The following is a 14,433-nucleotide window of genomic DNA, read 5'->3' as shown; positions in this document are numbered from 1 at the left end:
GATATCCTCAGTTGAATGTGGAACTACAGCGAGAAAATAGGAAATTTGATGAAGTTTGTTCGAGGTTGCAAACCGTAAGATTGGAAGATACAGACATGATGGATACCGAATAAATAAATTATTTCAATTCAATTCAATTTTATTTAATGAATGACCAAGTGCTGAAAGCACGAAAAAAATTATTGAGTTGAAAGATCTACAATTATTGTTTATTATATTTATTTGTAAATAATTCATATTTAGGTGCAAGGTTATGTTCCTTATATTATTGTGTATCTACTTGTGATACTGTTATGTATGTGTATTATAAATAAAAACAAAACCTAGACTTTTTATGTGTTTTCTTTCGTTAGGTATATTGTGAAACCTCACAGTACCGAACGCATTTTAAGAAACGGTAATAAAAAAATCTTCGAAATATGGTAAAGAAGGTAAAAACATATCTGAAAACTATAAGGCAAAAATAAATGTTAAAACGCACAATGAGAGAAACATTGAATATAATTCAGCTCAGCATAGATGTACTTGATTTGACATAAAAAAAAGGGAAAACCCAAAATTTTACGCTCTGGCTTACGTTGAGGGTTTATCTGAGCAGATCAGAAGAACTATTTTATCGCTTGGTTCGATCTGATAACACCAACAGAAAGCTCACAAAGGTGAAGAGTACCTACAACTCCAAAAGAATTGTTAAGTAATGTGGTCTACCGGTCTACAAAATTTGTTGCAAGGATTGTCAGTCTACATATATAGGACTAACAGGTCGGTATCTCCGAACATGAGAGAGATTCCGTCAACATACTCAACCCTCTAAAAAGAAAAAGGACACCACAGATCTAGCGAAACATGTGTCAAACACACTCCATTCTTTTGATTTTATCATCGATTCGAAAAAAATATTGGGACACCAACAAATTTTGAAAAAACGCTTACTACATGAGATTAAATAAAATAAAACAAGATGAAAAATCTATTAACAGGAGAACGGAAATTGAAGGTTTGAATACGGCCTATTACTATCTCATCGACAAAATAAAAGGAAAAATGACTTGAACGAATTATCCGAATTGAATGTCAATGTCATTTGTGTAGATATAAACAGTAGGTAGTCATTATTGGCTTATAACATATGTATGATCGGAGCGGTCTGTTCCCGATTTATCAGATCTTTTGTTAAATTCTAGTTTGATGGTGTCCAAAAATATTGTTTATTTCATATATTTCATGAATCTGACTGCAAAATCATAAAATAGAATGCAAGTTATTGTTTTCCCTTTTTTAGTATTAAATCAAGTACCTGTATGCTGAGCTGTATTATATTCAATGTTTCTCTCACTGTTCGTTTTAAAATTTGTTTTTGCATTGTAGTTTTCAGATATTTATATGATTATTTATTAATTTGTTTTTACAAATGTGATGTCTTATGGCATATTCCAACATAGTTTATTTATAAGTGTTTTAACAAATCTTGTAATTCATTTTGGATCCCTGAAGAAGATTTTAGAATAAAATCGAAACATGTCGGCAATGGCCTTAGAGCCACCCTTAGAGGTGGTTTTTGTTACAACAATCTGTCAAGTAAATCAGTTTGTATTCGACTCAATTAGGCATAGTTATTTCAATTCAAAGTTTATATCAAGCGATATGCCAATTTCGATTGCAAATCTATGGGATACATTCTTTTTAACAGTGCCCGCTTTTCTCATCCAGAAATTTTTTTTGGTGGACCACTGATACATCGAAAACTGTAAAAAAACTATTACCTTATTCTCAAATTTACGGCTTCTTGTCAAGGACGTACCATGGTCGTTTAGGTTGTGACATATTATAAAATAACAATAAATTACCCTAATTTCAAAATTGTCTATAGAATCACAGTTGTTTCACGACCTGGCTTTGTGAATGATTTTCAACTCGAACTCATATACATACCTGAAGCCTAAATACCATAATATATCAGATTTTCAGCCATTGAAATAGTATATTATCGCAAGTAACTGGCTATACTATACTTTCTCCTCGAGTGTTGACGTAAAATGACAAAAAATATGTTAATTTTTATTGAGGAACAATAGAAACTCAAGAACATATCTGAATCATCAAAACCTGTTTCATTATGACACTTATATTTATTGTATTTAACAATTAGTGAAATCGAAAACCGAAGCGGAGATTTTTAGTGGAAAATTCTCAATAAAAAATTTTTCAGTAGAAATATTTCCATTCCCATTTCATGGATGAATCATAAGAAAAACCAGAAAAAGGATGCCACGAAAAAAGTTTTATTCTGTCTTTCTTTTACGTGCAAAAATTAGTATATTTTATATATTGATCTTGTGCTGTGGGAATAAAGTCAATCCCGACTTTTGCCTATACGCGTAGGATTTCTCCTCGCCGTCGGCTTCTCACTCCTCGCTAAGAGGATATTTAAAATATCAGAAGGGTAAAGCTCGGTCGTGTCCGGTCCTTGTGGTCTCCTTGGTTCTCTTCGAACTTCTGGTCCTCTTACACGTGATCCTTGGACCTGTCCTTCGCTTCCTAGGAATTTTCTCACCGTCCTTGCAGTACCTAAAAGAACAGCTTTTTGCATTATATTACATATATACTCACTAAGTCCCAGTAGCTTGATATTCCTCTTGAGATTTTTGGGCACTATTCCAGTTGTTGAGATGATAATTGGAATAGTTTTCGTTGATATCATTCCCCACTGACGCTTTATCTGAAATTCGAGGTCCCTATATATTGAAATTTTTTCGACCTCCTTTTGACGCAGGTTGTTGTTATTTGGTATTGCTACGTCAACGAGTAATGCTTTCTTTTGATGTTTATCGACTAGTAATATATCTGGTTTATTGTGGGGGACTGTTTTATCAGTCAAAACTGTACAGCGTTCGTTTTCCAGGATGGTCTCCGGTCGGTACTTGTAATATGGCATTTTTTCAGAATGAATAAGTTTTAATATGGTTGCCAATTCTTGGTGTAGTATCTTTCCTACTGCATCGTGTCTCTCTTTATATTCATTTCCTGCAAACATTTGACATCCACCTGTGATATGTTGTATTGTCTCATTTATTGGACACCCATATCGGCATCGATCGTCAGTAATAGTTCGATCCTTTATGATATGCCTGCAGTAATTTCTAGTTGAGATCACTTGATCTTGGATGGCTAAAAGAAAACCTTCTGTTTCTGGGTACATTGCACCTGATGTGAGCCAATAGTTCGACGCTTCAATGTCGACATGATCCTGGTTCACCTCGTTGAAATGTCTTCCATGCAGTGATTTCTCTCTCCATCTTTCCAGTTTTCCTTGGTTTTTCTGGTGATGGTATGAAAATTGCTTCTTGTGAAGTTGTAAAGGTGTTGATTCGTCTGCTTCACACAAAATTTTGAAGAACTCTGAAGTACTTGCTTGTATTCCCGTAGGCTTTCTATCTGCCCACTAGCAAGTTCCATGATATCCGTAAGACCCCTGCCTCCTTTATTTCTCGGCAGTGTAGTCCTCTCATTATTATTATTATTATATACATCCATTGACTTCTGAACAGATTCCAATAATGTCAGGTGAAGTATTTTGAACTTCCAGATTCGATTCGCTTGCTGCATCTATTTCATTTCTTTCAACGTCAAATATTGAATTATGTATAATTCATAAATGAATATGACGTTTTGAAGGCGGCAATGAATATGATTGATCACGGATAATTTCTATTCTCTATATTACCGAAATAATTTCGTAATATTTGGTGAGAAGAAATTTAATATTCTAATACACCAATTAGGGTTTTTTTCGGAATGTCTCCTTAGTTTTCATTTCCGTTTCTACCTTTTTTGTCGCCATAGATATAAAGATAGATATATAACTATTTTACAAATCAACAAAATATTGAAATATTAGAAATATTCAATACTTTTGTAAATAGGTAATCCACAAGTTAAAATAGTTGAAGGTGTAGGTGCTAAAGAAATGAAATACCATTTTTAGAGAAATTATCTACAAAAAAAAAATCAGCACTTTTACATCGAGCTTGAAATTGCTATTATAGGTACATCTACAAGCAAAATTTCCAATGGGTTGGATTTGTAATCACATTTTATTTAATTCTTATTTAATGAATTCGGCTTTTTTTGAAAAATTTATTATAGATAAAATAAAACAAAGATCAAAGAAAATTATTTTTTCGTCAATTAAATTATGAGGTTTTGCTCTATATTTTGCTTGGAATTCGTAAGGTACTCAAAATACAATCATCACGAAATTTTGGTCGAAGCTTGAAATTCTTATTCTTCATATTATACTATATATTATACTAGGTATAATTGAATTTTCAAAAAATGTATTTGACTCAAATCAGTTCCTAAAGTAGGAAATAGAAATGGAAAAATTGTACAATTTTTTCAATAAATTTTAAGTACATTTCGCCGCGGCTGAGAATGTTTTGTAAAAATACAATATGTAAAAATTGTGAAAAGAAAACTTTTGTTATAACATTCATTTTGGGGATAATACATTTAGCATTCTTTGAAATATTTTTTTTTCTTCTCTCCATTATTTGGTGTAGGGGTAAAAGATAAAAGTTGAAATTGGCATTTTAAATAAGAGAATTTGTATGAAACATAATTTTTTTAAGTTTCGGAAATAGTTATTGGGGAAACATATTGTAAATCTGCATAGTTTGAATACAACAATTTTTGTATTTTTTTAAAATGATTTTCGAAGTTTCCATCAGTTGGTAAAGTTCATTTTTTGCCGAAATTATTTATTTTAATAGTAGTTCCATATATCTACATTTCCAAAAATTCAAATTCAATGTTTAGGTCAGATACATTTCATTGGGAGCATGAATTTATGAAAGAATTGAAGTCTATTCCTTTATTGCTCGTTGAACTTTCTAAATTTCAGAATGAGGTAATGACAGTTTTATCACACTAAAGTTAATCCGATTACTGTTTGCCAATTCTAGGAAAGGTTGCCGCTCAAGAGTCATTTCTAGCAAAATTTATTTAGTTAGTAGTTATTGATTATTTGATGACTTTGACAAATGCGAATAATCTAGTTCTGAGAAATACGAAATACCTACCCATGTCATAAAATCTCTTTGAATTCCAGGTACCTGAAATATCTTAGGTCAAATATAAAAATATTTTAGTTGCTAAAGTACCAGTAAGGTGTATGTACGTTGTGTCAGTGTGCAGTGTATTTGAAGAGAATTCATTTTTGAAACTTTGAAATTTCTATGAATCATGGAAAATCATCGAAGAACTGAAGCTCTTAGAGATGCAGATATGCAAGAATTTGATCGTAAGTCTGATTTCATAAAATTCCTTTTATTTCTTCAAACTTTAAAAGATACAAATTATTTCATTCATAAGTCCTTAAAAGGACTGAAATATACAATATGTTGTTTGTCTTCTACTTTTTTTTCGAGCAGTCGTCTCCAAACAAAACCCTTATCATTTCGTCACCAATGTCTGTTATTCCGAAACATAAGAATACCGGGGGAGTTCAAATATGGATATTAATTATGGCAATAAGTTTACAATTTCTATTTGAAAATAAGCGATTTGGCATGAGGATTATCGATTTGGACTGTAATTTAGTATATCTCATAGAGGGGGTACACTTGGTTGTATAAAACAAAGCAAAGCTGAACTATGAGTAAAATAAAAAAAAATTTTTAAAGCACTAAATTCTACAAAATAATTTGATTGATGCAGTGCTGGTTTATCCACTGGGCGTCCAGGGTCCCTAAGGAGCCTGGTCCTAACTATTGTTTCTGTTTATAACTTTCAATAGCAGAAGATGATAACTTTATTATATATATATATATATATATATATATATATATATATATATATATATATATTCTTTTGAGAAAGAGCAATACAAAATATTAATTTCAAACAATCAAGCATATGTGTCGATGAATCTCAGTATTAGCAGAGGAAATGTAACGGGGCATCATACATTTCAACGTATGATACAAGAGAACAGATAAAAACCTCAGCAAAAACTCTGTCTCCCCGTATCGGTGTAGTGACTGGTTTGTGTAAACGTTTACAGAATAAGCTGACATAATTTATATTGAAGGACTTCCTCTTCAACCAAAACAAAATTTCCTTTATCCTCTCTTTTCTTTTTATACTTAATAGTAAATGATTTTGCAGAAATATTTTTAGAATCCCTCGCTACGCTCATATCCAATTTTGTTGAAATTCAATAAATCAACTGAAATTTCTAATAGGCCAGAGACTAGAGAAATATCGAAAAATCTAAGCAAATATCATGAAAAAACCTAAATCATAAATATCCCAGTACATCGGCGATTCCCTACACAATTTTTACAACTTTTCCCCTCGTCTTAATTTCCACCAATAACAAAAGCACAATTTTGAATTACAAATGGTTTCTAGATGGAATAACTGTGTGACAGCACCTGTCAGCAGTTTTTTGGAGTTAACCCGCGGCAAAACTTGACAGCTGTTCTCACCAAAAATTACACTAACTTTCGATAACAATTAACTATGATCTCATGAAATTATCTTGTCGAATACCTACCATTCGGTTTTATAATTTTTCCTGTGAAATAAATTAGATGCCCTATGATATTACGAGTTGTTTCCGCTTTGGTAAATCAAGATTGTCGACATGGTCTTTAATAAAAACGTTTGAGGAGGAAAGTTTTTTTCGATGAAGCAAGTGGAAACGGCATCGACTTGGATGGAATAAAAAGATTCAAAATCTTTAATGTAATATGTGATGATCTTTCCCTAGGCCTAAGAACAAGAATTGAATGTTACGGAGAAGTAACATGAACGTTAACCCAAATGAGTTGTTATGGAAATATGTGCAGAAAATTCAAAATAATAATCCTTCATGCCATATCTCACTTTGATTCATTTCAATGCAATATTTTTACTTTCATCTTTTCAAATTTCAGGTTCCGAACCATCAACGTCTCAACAGCAGCCAACGTCTCAACAGCAGACAGAGTCCATTACGCCTCGTAAACGTTATGAAGAGCGTAATGATCGTAGACGTTATACTCCTGAAGGATCTGAATATCTCAGTCAGAGGTTGAGAAATTTAAGACGTGCAAGCCGAAGATCAAATAGAAACCTCCTCCAAACTCTTGTGAAAATTGCCCAGGAATCTGTAAGAAAAACTTCCAACAATCATTTCTATTTACTTCTCATTTCATGGGTAGTTTTTTCTTCGATATATTTTATTTTTGAATTATTATATCATGTTCACCACTCATATTTTGAATTGCGTCTGTCGTTTGAAGCCCACTTCACATTTAAGACGTAGATATGGGGAACTTCCAAAATGTGAAAAATAGTTATTTATGCAACAAGTGCAATAAACAATTTTTGCACGAGTTGCATACAACATTTTTTCTACGTTCATGCAAAAAGCAAAAAATGATTTATTGAGGTGCGGCACTAGGTGTAGGAAAATGAAAAGCGCAACTTGAATACTTTATTATTAATATCGATTTGCATTGAAACAGGAACTAATACGTTACGAACAATTTAACTCAAACTTTATTTTTACCCTCAATGTTGAAAGTGAATGAACAATTGGTGCAATTTTCAATGTGAATATTTCGTAGTGAAGTACTTTTTAAATCCACTTCTTGATTTGTTACTGCTGTAAACGTACTAGTACTTGGTAACTGTACATCGTTATTTCCTTCAGGCTGAAATATTTGTTTGTCATGATGACAGCACGTTGAAGTAGAATGACAGATGAGTGCAATAAAAACTTTATTGCACTAGTGCAATAAAGAACTTCTTTTTCCACTAAACATAGTTCAATAAAGTTTGGCTTTTTGCATGAATGTAGGAACAATATATTGTTCAACAAGTGGGGAAAGTCCAACTCTTCTCACTAGTGTGGAAGTTTGTGGCACGAGCCTGGAAAGCTTTCTCACAAGAGTGAGAGAAGGACTTTTCCTACAACTGTTAAGAAAAGTAGCGTATTCTTTATAGCTTAGTCAATTTCTAAACTATGTATTGCTCCCACAGTGAAAAATATTATTCCACACGGCACTTTGCGCATCCCTCGCTTGGTAGACCAATGAAATTGGGTTTTTGAGAAGTGTTTTCATGGAAATGCAATAAAAGAACATATACTGTGTACTAAGGACATTTTGAATTGAATCGGGTACATTACTTGAATCATTTAAATTTGTGCAGTTGTGGGAAAAGTATAGTGTGCAACATGTGGAGAAAGTCCTTTTCTTACTCGTGAGAAAAGTTGGACTTTAAAGTTGCACAATATACTTCTCCTACAACTGCACAAATTCAAATAATTCAAGTAATGTATCTAACTCAATTCAAAATGGCCTTCGTTGACAGTATCTGTTTATTTCTCGCGTTTTTATAGAAACGACTTCTCACAAGCCAAATTTTATTGGTCTACCCAACGAGGTGATATTTGTCACAGTATGAGTAATACATATTTTTGAACTTGAGTAAGCTATGAAGAATACTCTACTTTTCATAGCAGTTGTAGGAAAAGTATAGTAAGCAACATGCGGAGAATGTCCTTTTCTCACTCTTATATAGATAGATAGATAGATAGATAGATAGATAGATAATTTATTGATGCTCCTTTACAAAAATTCATTGTATTGCACACGTCACAGGATTCGATAAAAAGTACAACTTCGAAATGATATAAATCATTTCTCATCATTGTCAGAATATAAAAATAATAGAGATAACTTAATATAGTTATACAATTCTTAAATGATACAAAGTATCATGGTCAAAATATAAAGGCATTACTCAATAAAGTAATAACTTCGAAAATGTATAGAGCATTCCTCATCAATGTCAGAATATAAAAATAGTTGGAATGAATAACTCAATAAAGTTATACAATTCTTAAATGACACAAAGTATCATTGTCAAAATATAAAATATAAATGCATTACTCAATAAAGTAATACGACTATGAATGATATAGAATACCATTCCTCATTACAAACATTACAACACAAAGAATAAATTAATTTAAAAGAGATTAAAATTGGAATAACTCAATAAAGTTATACAATTCTTAAATGATACATAGTATCATTGTCAAAATATAAAAGCATTACTCAATAAAGTAAATACGACTATGAATGATATAAAATACAATTCCTCATTACAAACATTACAACACAAAGAAATAAATTAATTTAAAAGAGATTAAAATTCAAACTACTGGACAGGAACTCTTGGACACTCCAAAACGCATGCTGCCGCAAGAATTCACCGACAGTTTGCTTATACTTTTTGAGACTGAGCCTTTTCACCTCTTCAGGTATCTTATTAAAAAGTTTATGTGAAATGAAATTAGGTCCATTCTTGGATTTTTCTAATCGCATATACTTAGATTTAATGTTGTTTCTATATCGTGTGTAATAATCATGGGTATCACCAAACTTCGGAAGATCCCTGTTATTATTATATGCATAAACAAGACATTCATAATTATAGAATATATGTTTGCGGCACCCGCTTTTCAGACTCGTGCCACAAACTTTCACACTCGTGATAAAAGTTTGACTTTCCCCACTTGTTGCACAATATACTATTACTATGATATCTTTAGAAAAAAAGTTGAATCATCGACTAACCGTAGTGTTCTCTAACATTTATATGCATTTCGATGCGTCCAAATCATTCATTGAAATCAGAAATAATATAAGGTCCAATAAGGAGCCTTGGAAAACGCCAAATTTCCGTCTTCTTATTTTGTCATTGAACTTGTTCATTTGTCATCGAAAAATGAGGCTATTCGAAAATGTTCGATAACAGAATGGAGATAGGGCCAGTTGCACCATTTGCCTAAACATTGATTGAAATTTAAACATTGATTAATTTCTGATTTCTCTTGAGAAATCATCTCTATGATTTCTCAAAAATGCATAAATATTCCCCAAGAATATTTGTGACTGTAGGTTGTATTCCTGGAAATTCTTCTTTGATATGCTCATTTATAGTTTTGTTATACTTAGAACATACATTACCAAAACGTGACGTTTTGAAATTTATATGGAATGAAGTTGTCAAGCTCAATCTTGTTGTCATAGTGATTGATAATTGCACTGAATGCATATATCAGTCTAATGTTGACATGATTGGGCGAAATTGTTTCTTATGATACAAAATGACAAAATTCTCACTGTATTTGTGTACAATTGTTTCATCTCAAATTTCATTACAGAACCTTGGAGAGGATAATTTATGCTGGGATATGACTACTGCCTATGTTTGTAGTCCGACGTGTGTCGTGCATGGCAAAAGTAGGCAAGAAATGAGATTCGAAAATCAGAGAAGAGCATTTGTTCTGGAAATGAGAAAACGCAGAGAAGACAGAGCTAGAAGAGCCGCAGCCGCAAGAAGATTTGCCGAGGACTGCGATGAAATAGAACGAATGCTGGAAAACCTGTCAATCAGTAGCAACATTGCTGGTATAACAAGTAAACTGAATTCTTTCAAATTTAGCGAAGAATGAAATTATCTTCGTTAAACATTGTCAATGTCAGCCGTCCGGAAGAATAGGAAGATCGGTTGCTACACTGCATTTGTCCTCCCTGTAGGCAAGGCCGCCGCCAGACATTTTGGCGCCCCCGCAAAATAAAATTTCGGCGCCCTTCTTTATAGGTAATACTCAATAAAAAAGAACCTATTTTTGGATATTGTAAGAATATTGTAGATTTGGTTTTGAACATGCACCGGTTCTTCGATTTCCTCAGTTGAATATGGATCTACAGCGACAAAATAGGAGATTTGATGAAGTTTGTTTGAGGTTGCAAACCGTAAGATTGGAAGATACAGACATGATGGATACCGAATAGATTAATTATTTCAATTCAATTCAATTTTATTCAATGAATGACCAAGCAGCTAGAAGCTCGAAAAAAATTATTGAATTGAAAAGGTCTACTATTATTATATATTATATTTATTTGTAAATAATTCATATTTAGGTGCAAGGGTATGTTCCCTATATTATTATGTGCTTGTGATACTGTTATGTATGTGTATTATAAATAAATACAAAACCTAGACATTTTATGTGTTTTTTTTGTTAGGTATATTGTGAAACCTCACAGTATCGAACGCATTTTAAGAAACTGTGATAAAAAAAGCTTTAAAATATGGTTAAGAAGGAAACAACATATCTGTAAACTGCAATGCAAAAAAAACGCACAGTGAGAGAAACATTGAATATAATTCAGCTCAGCATACAGCTACTTGATTTTACATCAAAAAAGGGGAAACAATTACAAAAGAAGTCGAGGACAGGTTCAAGACTATGATATGGTCGAAAACAAAAAATGTTATGCTCTGGCTTACGTTGAGGGTTCATCTGAGCAGATCAGAAGAACTATTTTATCGCTTGGTTCGATCTGATAACACCAACAGAAAGCTTCTCACAAAGGTGAAGAGTACGTACAACTCCAAAAGAATGGTTCAGTAATGTGGTCTACAAAATTGGTTGCAAGGATTGTCAATCTACAGCTAGAAGAGCCGCAGCCGCAAGAAGATTTGCCGAGGACTGCGATGAAATGGAACGAATGCTGGAAAACCTGTCAATCAGTAGCAACATTGCTGGTATAACAAGTAAATTGAATTCTTTCAAATTTAGCGAAGAATGAAATTATCTTCACTAAACATTGTCAAAGTCACGAAAAAAATTATTGAGTTGAAAAGGTCTACTATTATTATATATTATATTTATTTGTAAATATTTCATATTTAGGTGCAAGGTAATGTTCCCTATATTATTATGTGCTTGTGATACTGTTGTGTATGTGAATTATAATTAAAAACAAAACCTAGACTTTTTATGTGTTTTCTTTTGTTAGGTATATTGTGAAACCTCACGGTATCGAACGCATTTTAAGAAACTATGATAAAAAAGCTTTAAAATATGGTTAAGAAGGAAACAACATATCTGAAAACTGCAATGCAAAAAAAACGCACAGTGAGAGAAACATTGAATATAATTCAGCTCAGCATACAGGTACTTGATTTGACATCAAAAAAAGGGAAACAATTACAAAAGAAGTCGAGGACAGGTTCAAGACTAAGATATGGTCGAAAACAAAAAATTGTATGCTTTGGCTTACGTTGAGGGTTCATCTGAGCAGATCAGAAGAACTATTTTATCGCTTGGTTCGATCTGATAACACCAACAGAAAGCTTCTCACAAAGGTGAAGAGTACGTACAACTCCAAAAGAATGGTTCAGTAATGTGGTCTACAAAATTTGTTGCAAGGATTGTCAGTCTACAGCTAGAAGAGCCGCAGCCGCAAGAAGATTTGCCGAGGACTGCGATGAAATGGAACGAATGCTGGAAAACCTGTCAATCAGTAGCAACATTGCTGGTATAACAAGTAAATTGAATTCTTTCAAATTTAGCGAAAAATGAAATTATCTTCACTAAACATTGTCAAAGTCACGAAAAAAATTATTGAGTTGAAAAGGTCTACTATTATTATATATTATATTTATTTGTAAATATTTCATATTTAGGTGCAAGGTTATGTTCCCTATATTATTATGTGCTTGTGATACTGTTATGTATGTGAATTATAATTAAAAACAAAACCTAGACTTTTTATGTGTTTTCTTTTGTTAGGTATATTGTGAAACCTCACAGTATCGAACGCATTTTAAGAAACTGTGATAAAAAAGCTTTAAAATATGGTTAAGAAGGAAACAACATATCTGAAAACTGCAATGCAAAAAAAACGCACAGTGAGAGAAACATTGAATATAATTCAGCTCACCATACAGGTACTTGATTTTACATCAAAAAAGGGGAAACAATTACAAAAGAAGTCGAGGACAGGTTCAAGACTAAGATATGGTCGAAAACAAAAACTTGTATGCTCTGGCTTACGTTGAGGGTTCATCTGAGCAGATCAGAAGAACTATTTTATCGCTTGGTTCGATCTGATAACACCAACAGAAAGCTTCTCACAAAGGTGAAGAGTACGTACAACTCCAAAAGAATGGTTCAGTAATGTGGTCTACAAAATTTGTTGCAAGGATTGTCAGTCTACAGCTAGAAGAGCCGCAGCCGCAAGAAGATTTGCCGAGGACTGCGATGAAATGGAACGAATGCTGGAAAACCTGTCAATCAGTAGCAACATTGCTGGTATAATAACAAGTAAACTGAATTCTTTCAAATTTAGCGAAGAATGAAATTATCTTCGTTAAACATTGTCAATGTCAGCCGTCCGGAAGAATAGGAAGATCGGTTGCTACACTGCATTTGTCCTCCCTGTAGGCAAGGCCGCCGCCAGACATTTTGGCGCCCCCGCAAAATAAAATTTCGGCGCCCTTCTTTATAGGTAATACTCAATAAAAAAGAACCTATTTTTGGATATTGTAAGAATATTGTAGATTTGGTTTTGAACATGCACCGGTTCTTCGATTTCCTCAGTTGAATATGGATCTACAGCGACAAAATAGGAGATTTGATGAAGTTTGTTTGAGGTTGCAAACCGTAAGATTGGAAGATACAGACATGATGGATACCGAATAGATTAATTATTTCAATTCAATTCAATTTTATTCAATGAATGACCAAGCAGCTAGAAGCTCGAAAAAAATTATTGAATTGAAAAGGTCTACTATTATTATATATTATATTTATTTGTAAATAATTCATATTTAGGTGCAAGGGTATGTTCCCTATATTATTATGTGCTTGTGATACTGTTATGTATGTGTATTATAAATAAATAAAAAACCTAGACTTTTTATGTGTTTTGTTTTGTTAGGTATATTGTGAAACCTCACAGTATCGAACGCATTTTAAGAAACTGTGATAAAAAAGCTTTAAAATATGGTTAAGAAGGAAACAACATATCTGAAAACTGCAATGCAAAAAAAACGCACAGTGAGAGAAACATTGAATATAATTCAGCTCAGCATACAGGTACTTGATTTTACATCAAAAAAGGGGAAACAATTACAAAAGAAGTCGAGGACAGGTTCAAGACTAAGATATGGTCGAAAACAAAAAATTGTATGCTCTGGCTTACGTTGAGGGTTCATCTGAGCAGATCAGAAGAACTATTTTATCGCTTGGTTCGATCTGATTACACCAACAGAAAGCTTCTCACAAAGGTGAAGAGTACGTACAACTCCAAAAGAATGGTTCAGTAATGTGGTCTACAAAATTTGTTGCAAGGATTGTCAGTCTACAGCTAGAAGAGCCGCAGCCGCAAGAAGATTTGCCGAGGACTGCGATGAAATGGAACGAATGCTGGAAAACCTGTCAATCAGTAGCAACATTGCTGGTATAACAAGTAAATTGAATTCTTTCAAATTTAGCGAAGAATGAAATTATCTTCACTAAACATTGTCAAAGTCACGAAAAAAATTATTGAGTTGAAAAGGTCTACTATTATT

The 14,433-nt window shown here is 32.8% G+C and overlaps 1 protein-coding gene across 2 annotated transcripts; it reads left to right on the top strand.

The window, feature by feature from the left end:
- The first annotated feature begins 5,009 nt into the window (after positions 1 to 5,009).
- LOC123684974 lies at positions 5,010 to 11,768 on the top strand. 2 transcript variants are annotated; one of them, XM_045624524.1, is made up of 3 exons: positions 5,010 to 5,302; positions 6,942 to 7,156; positions 10,226 to 11,768. In XM_045624524.1, the coding sequence occupies exons 1-3, from the start codon at positions 5,245 to 5,247 to the stop codon at positions 10,514 to 10,516; spliced, it is 564 nt and encodes a 187-aa protein (XP_045480480.1). In that variant the 5' UTR covers positions 5,010 to 5,244; the 3' UTR covers positions 10,517 to 11,768. The 2 variants fall into 2 exon arrangements, with proteins under 2 accessions (XP_045480480.1, XP_045480471.1); XM_045624515.1 differs by lacking the exon at positions 5,010 to 5,302 and having other exon boundaries at positions 6,143 to 7,156.
- Positions 11,769 to 14,433: the final 2,665 nt, after the last annotated feature.

Source organism: Harmonia axyridis, chromosome 1, assembly GCF_914767665.1.
Source record: "Harmonia axyridis chromosome 1, icHarAxyr1.1, whole genome shotgun sequence".
In the NCBI taxonomy this organism is placed as follows: Eukaryota; Metazoa; Arthropoda; class Insecta; order Coleoptera; family Coccinellidae; genus Harmonia; species Harmonia axyridis.
Note: the sequence above shows the minus strand (reverse complement) of the source record. Positions and strands in the feature narration are given on the sequence as shown.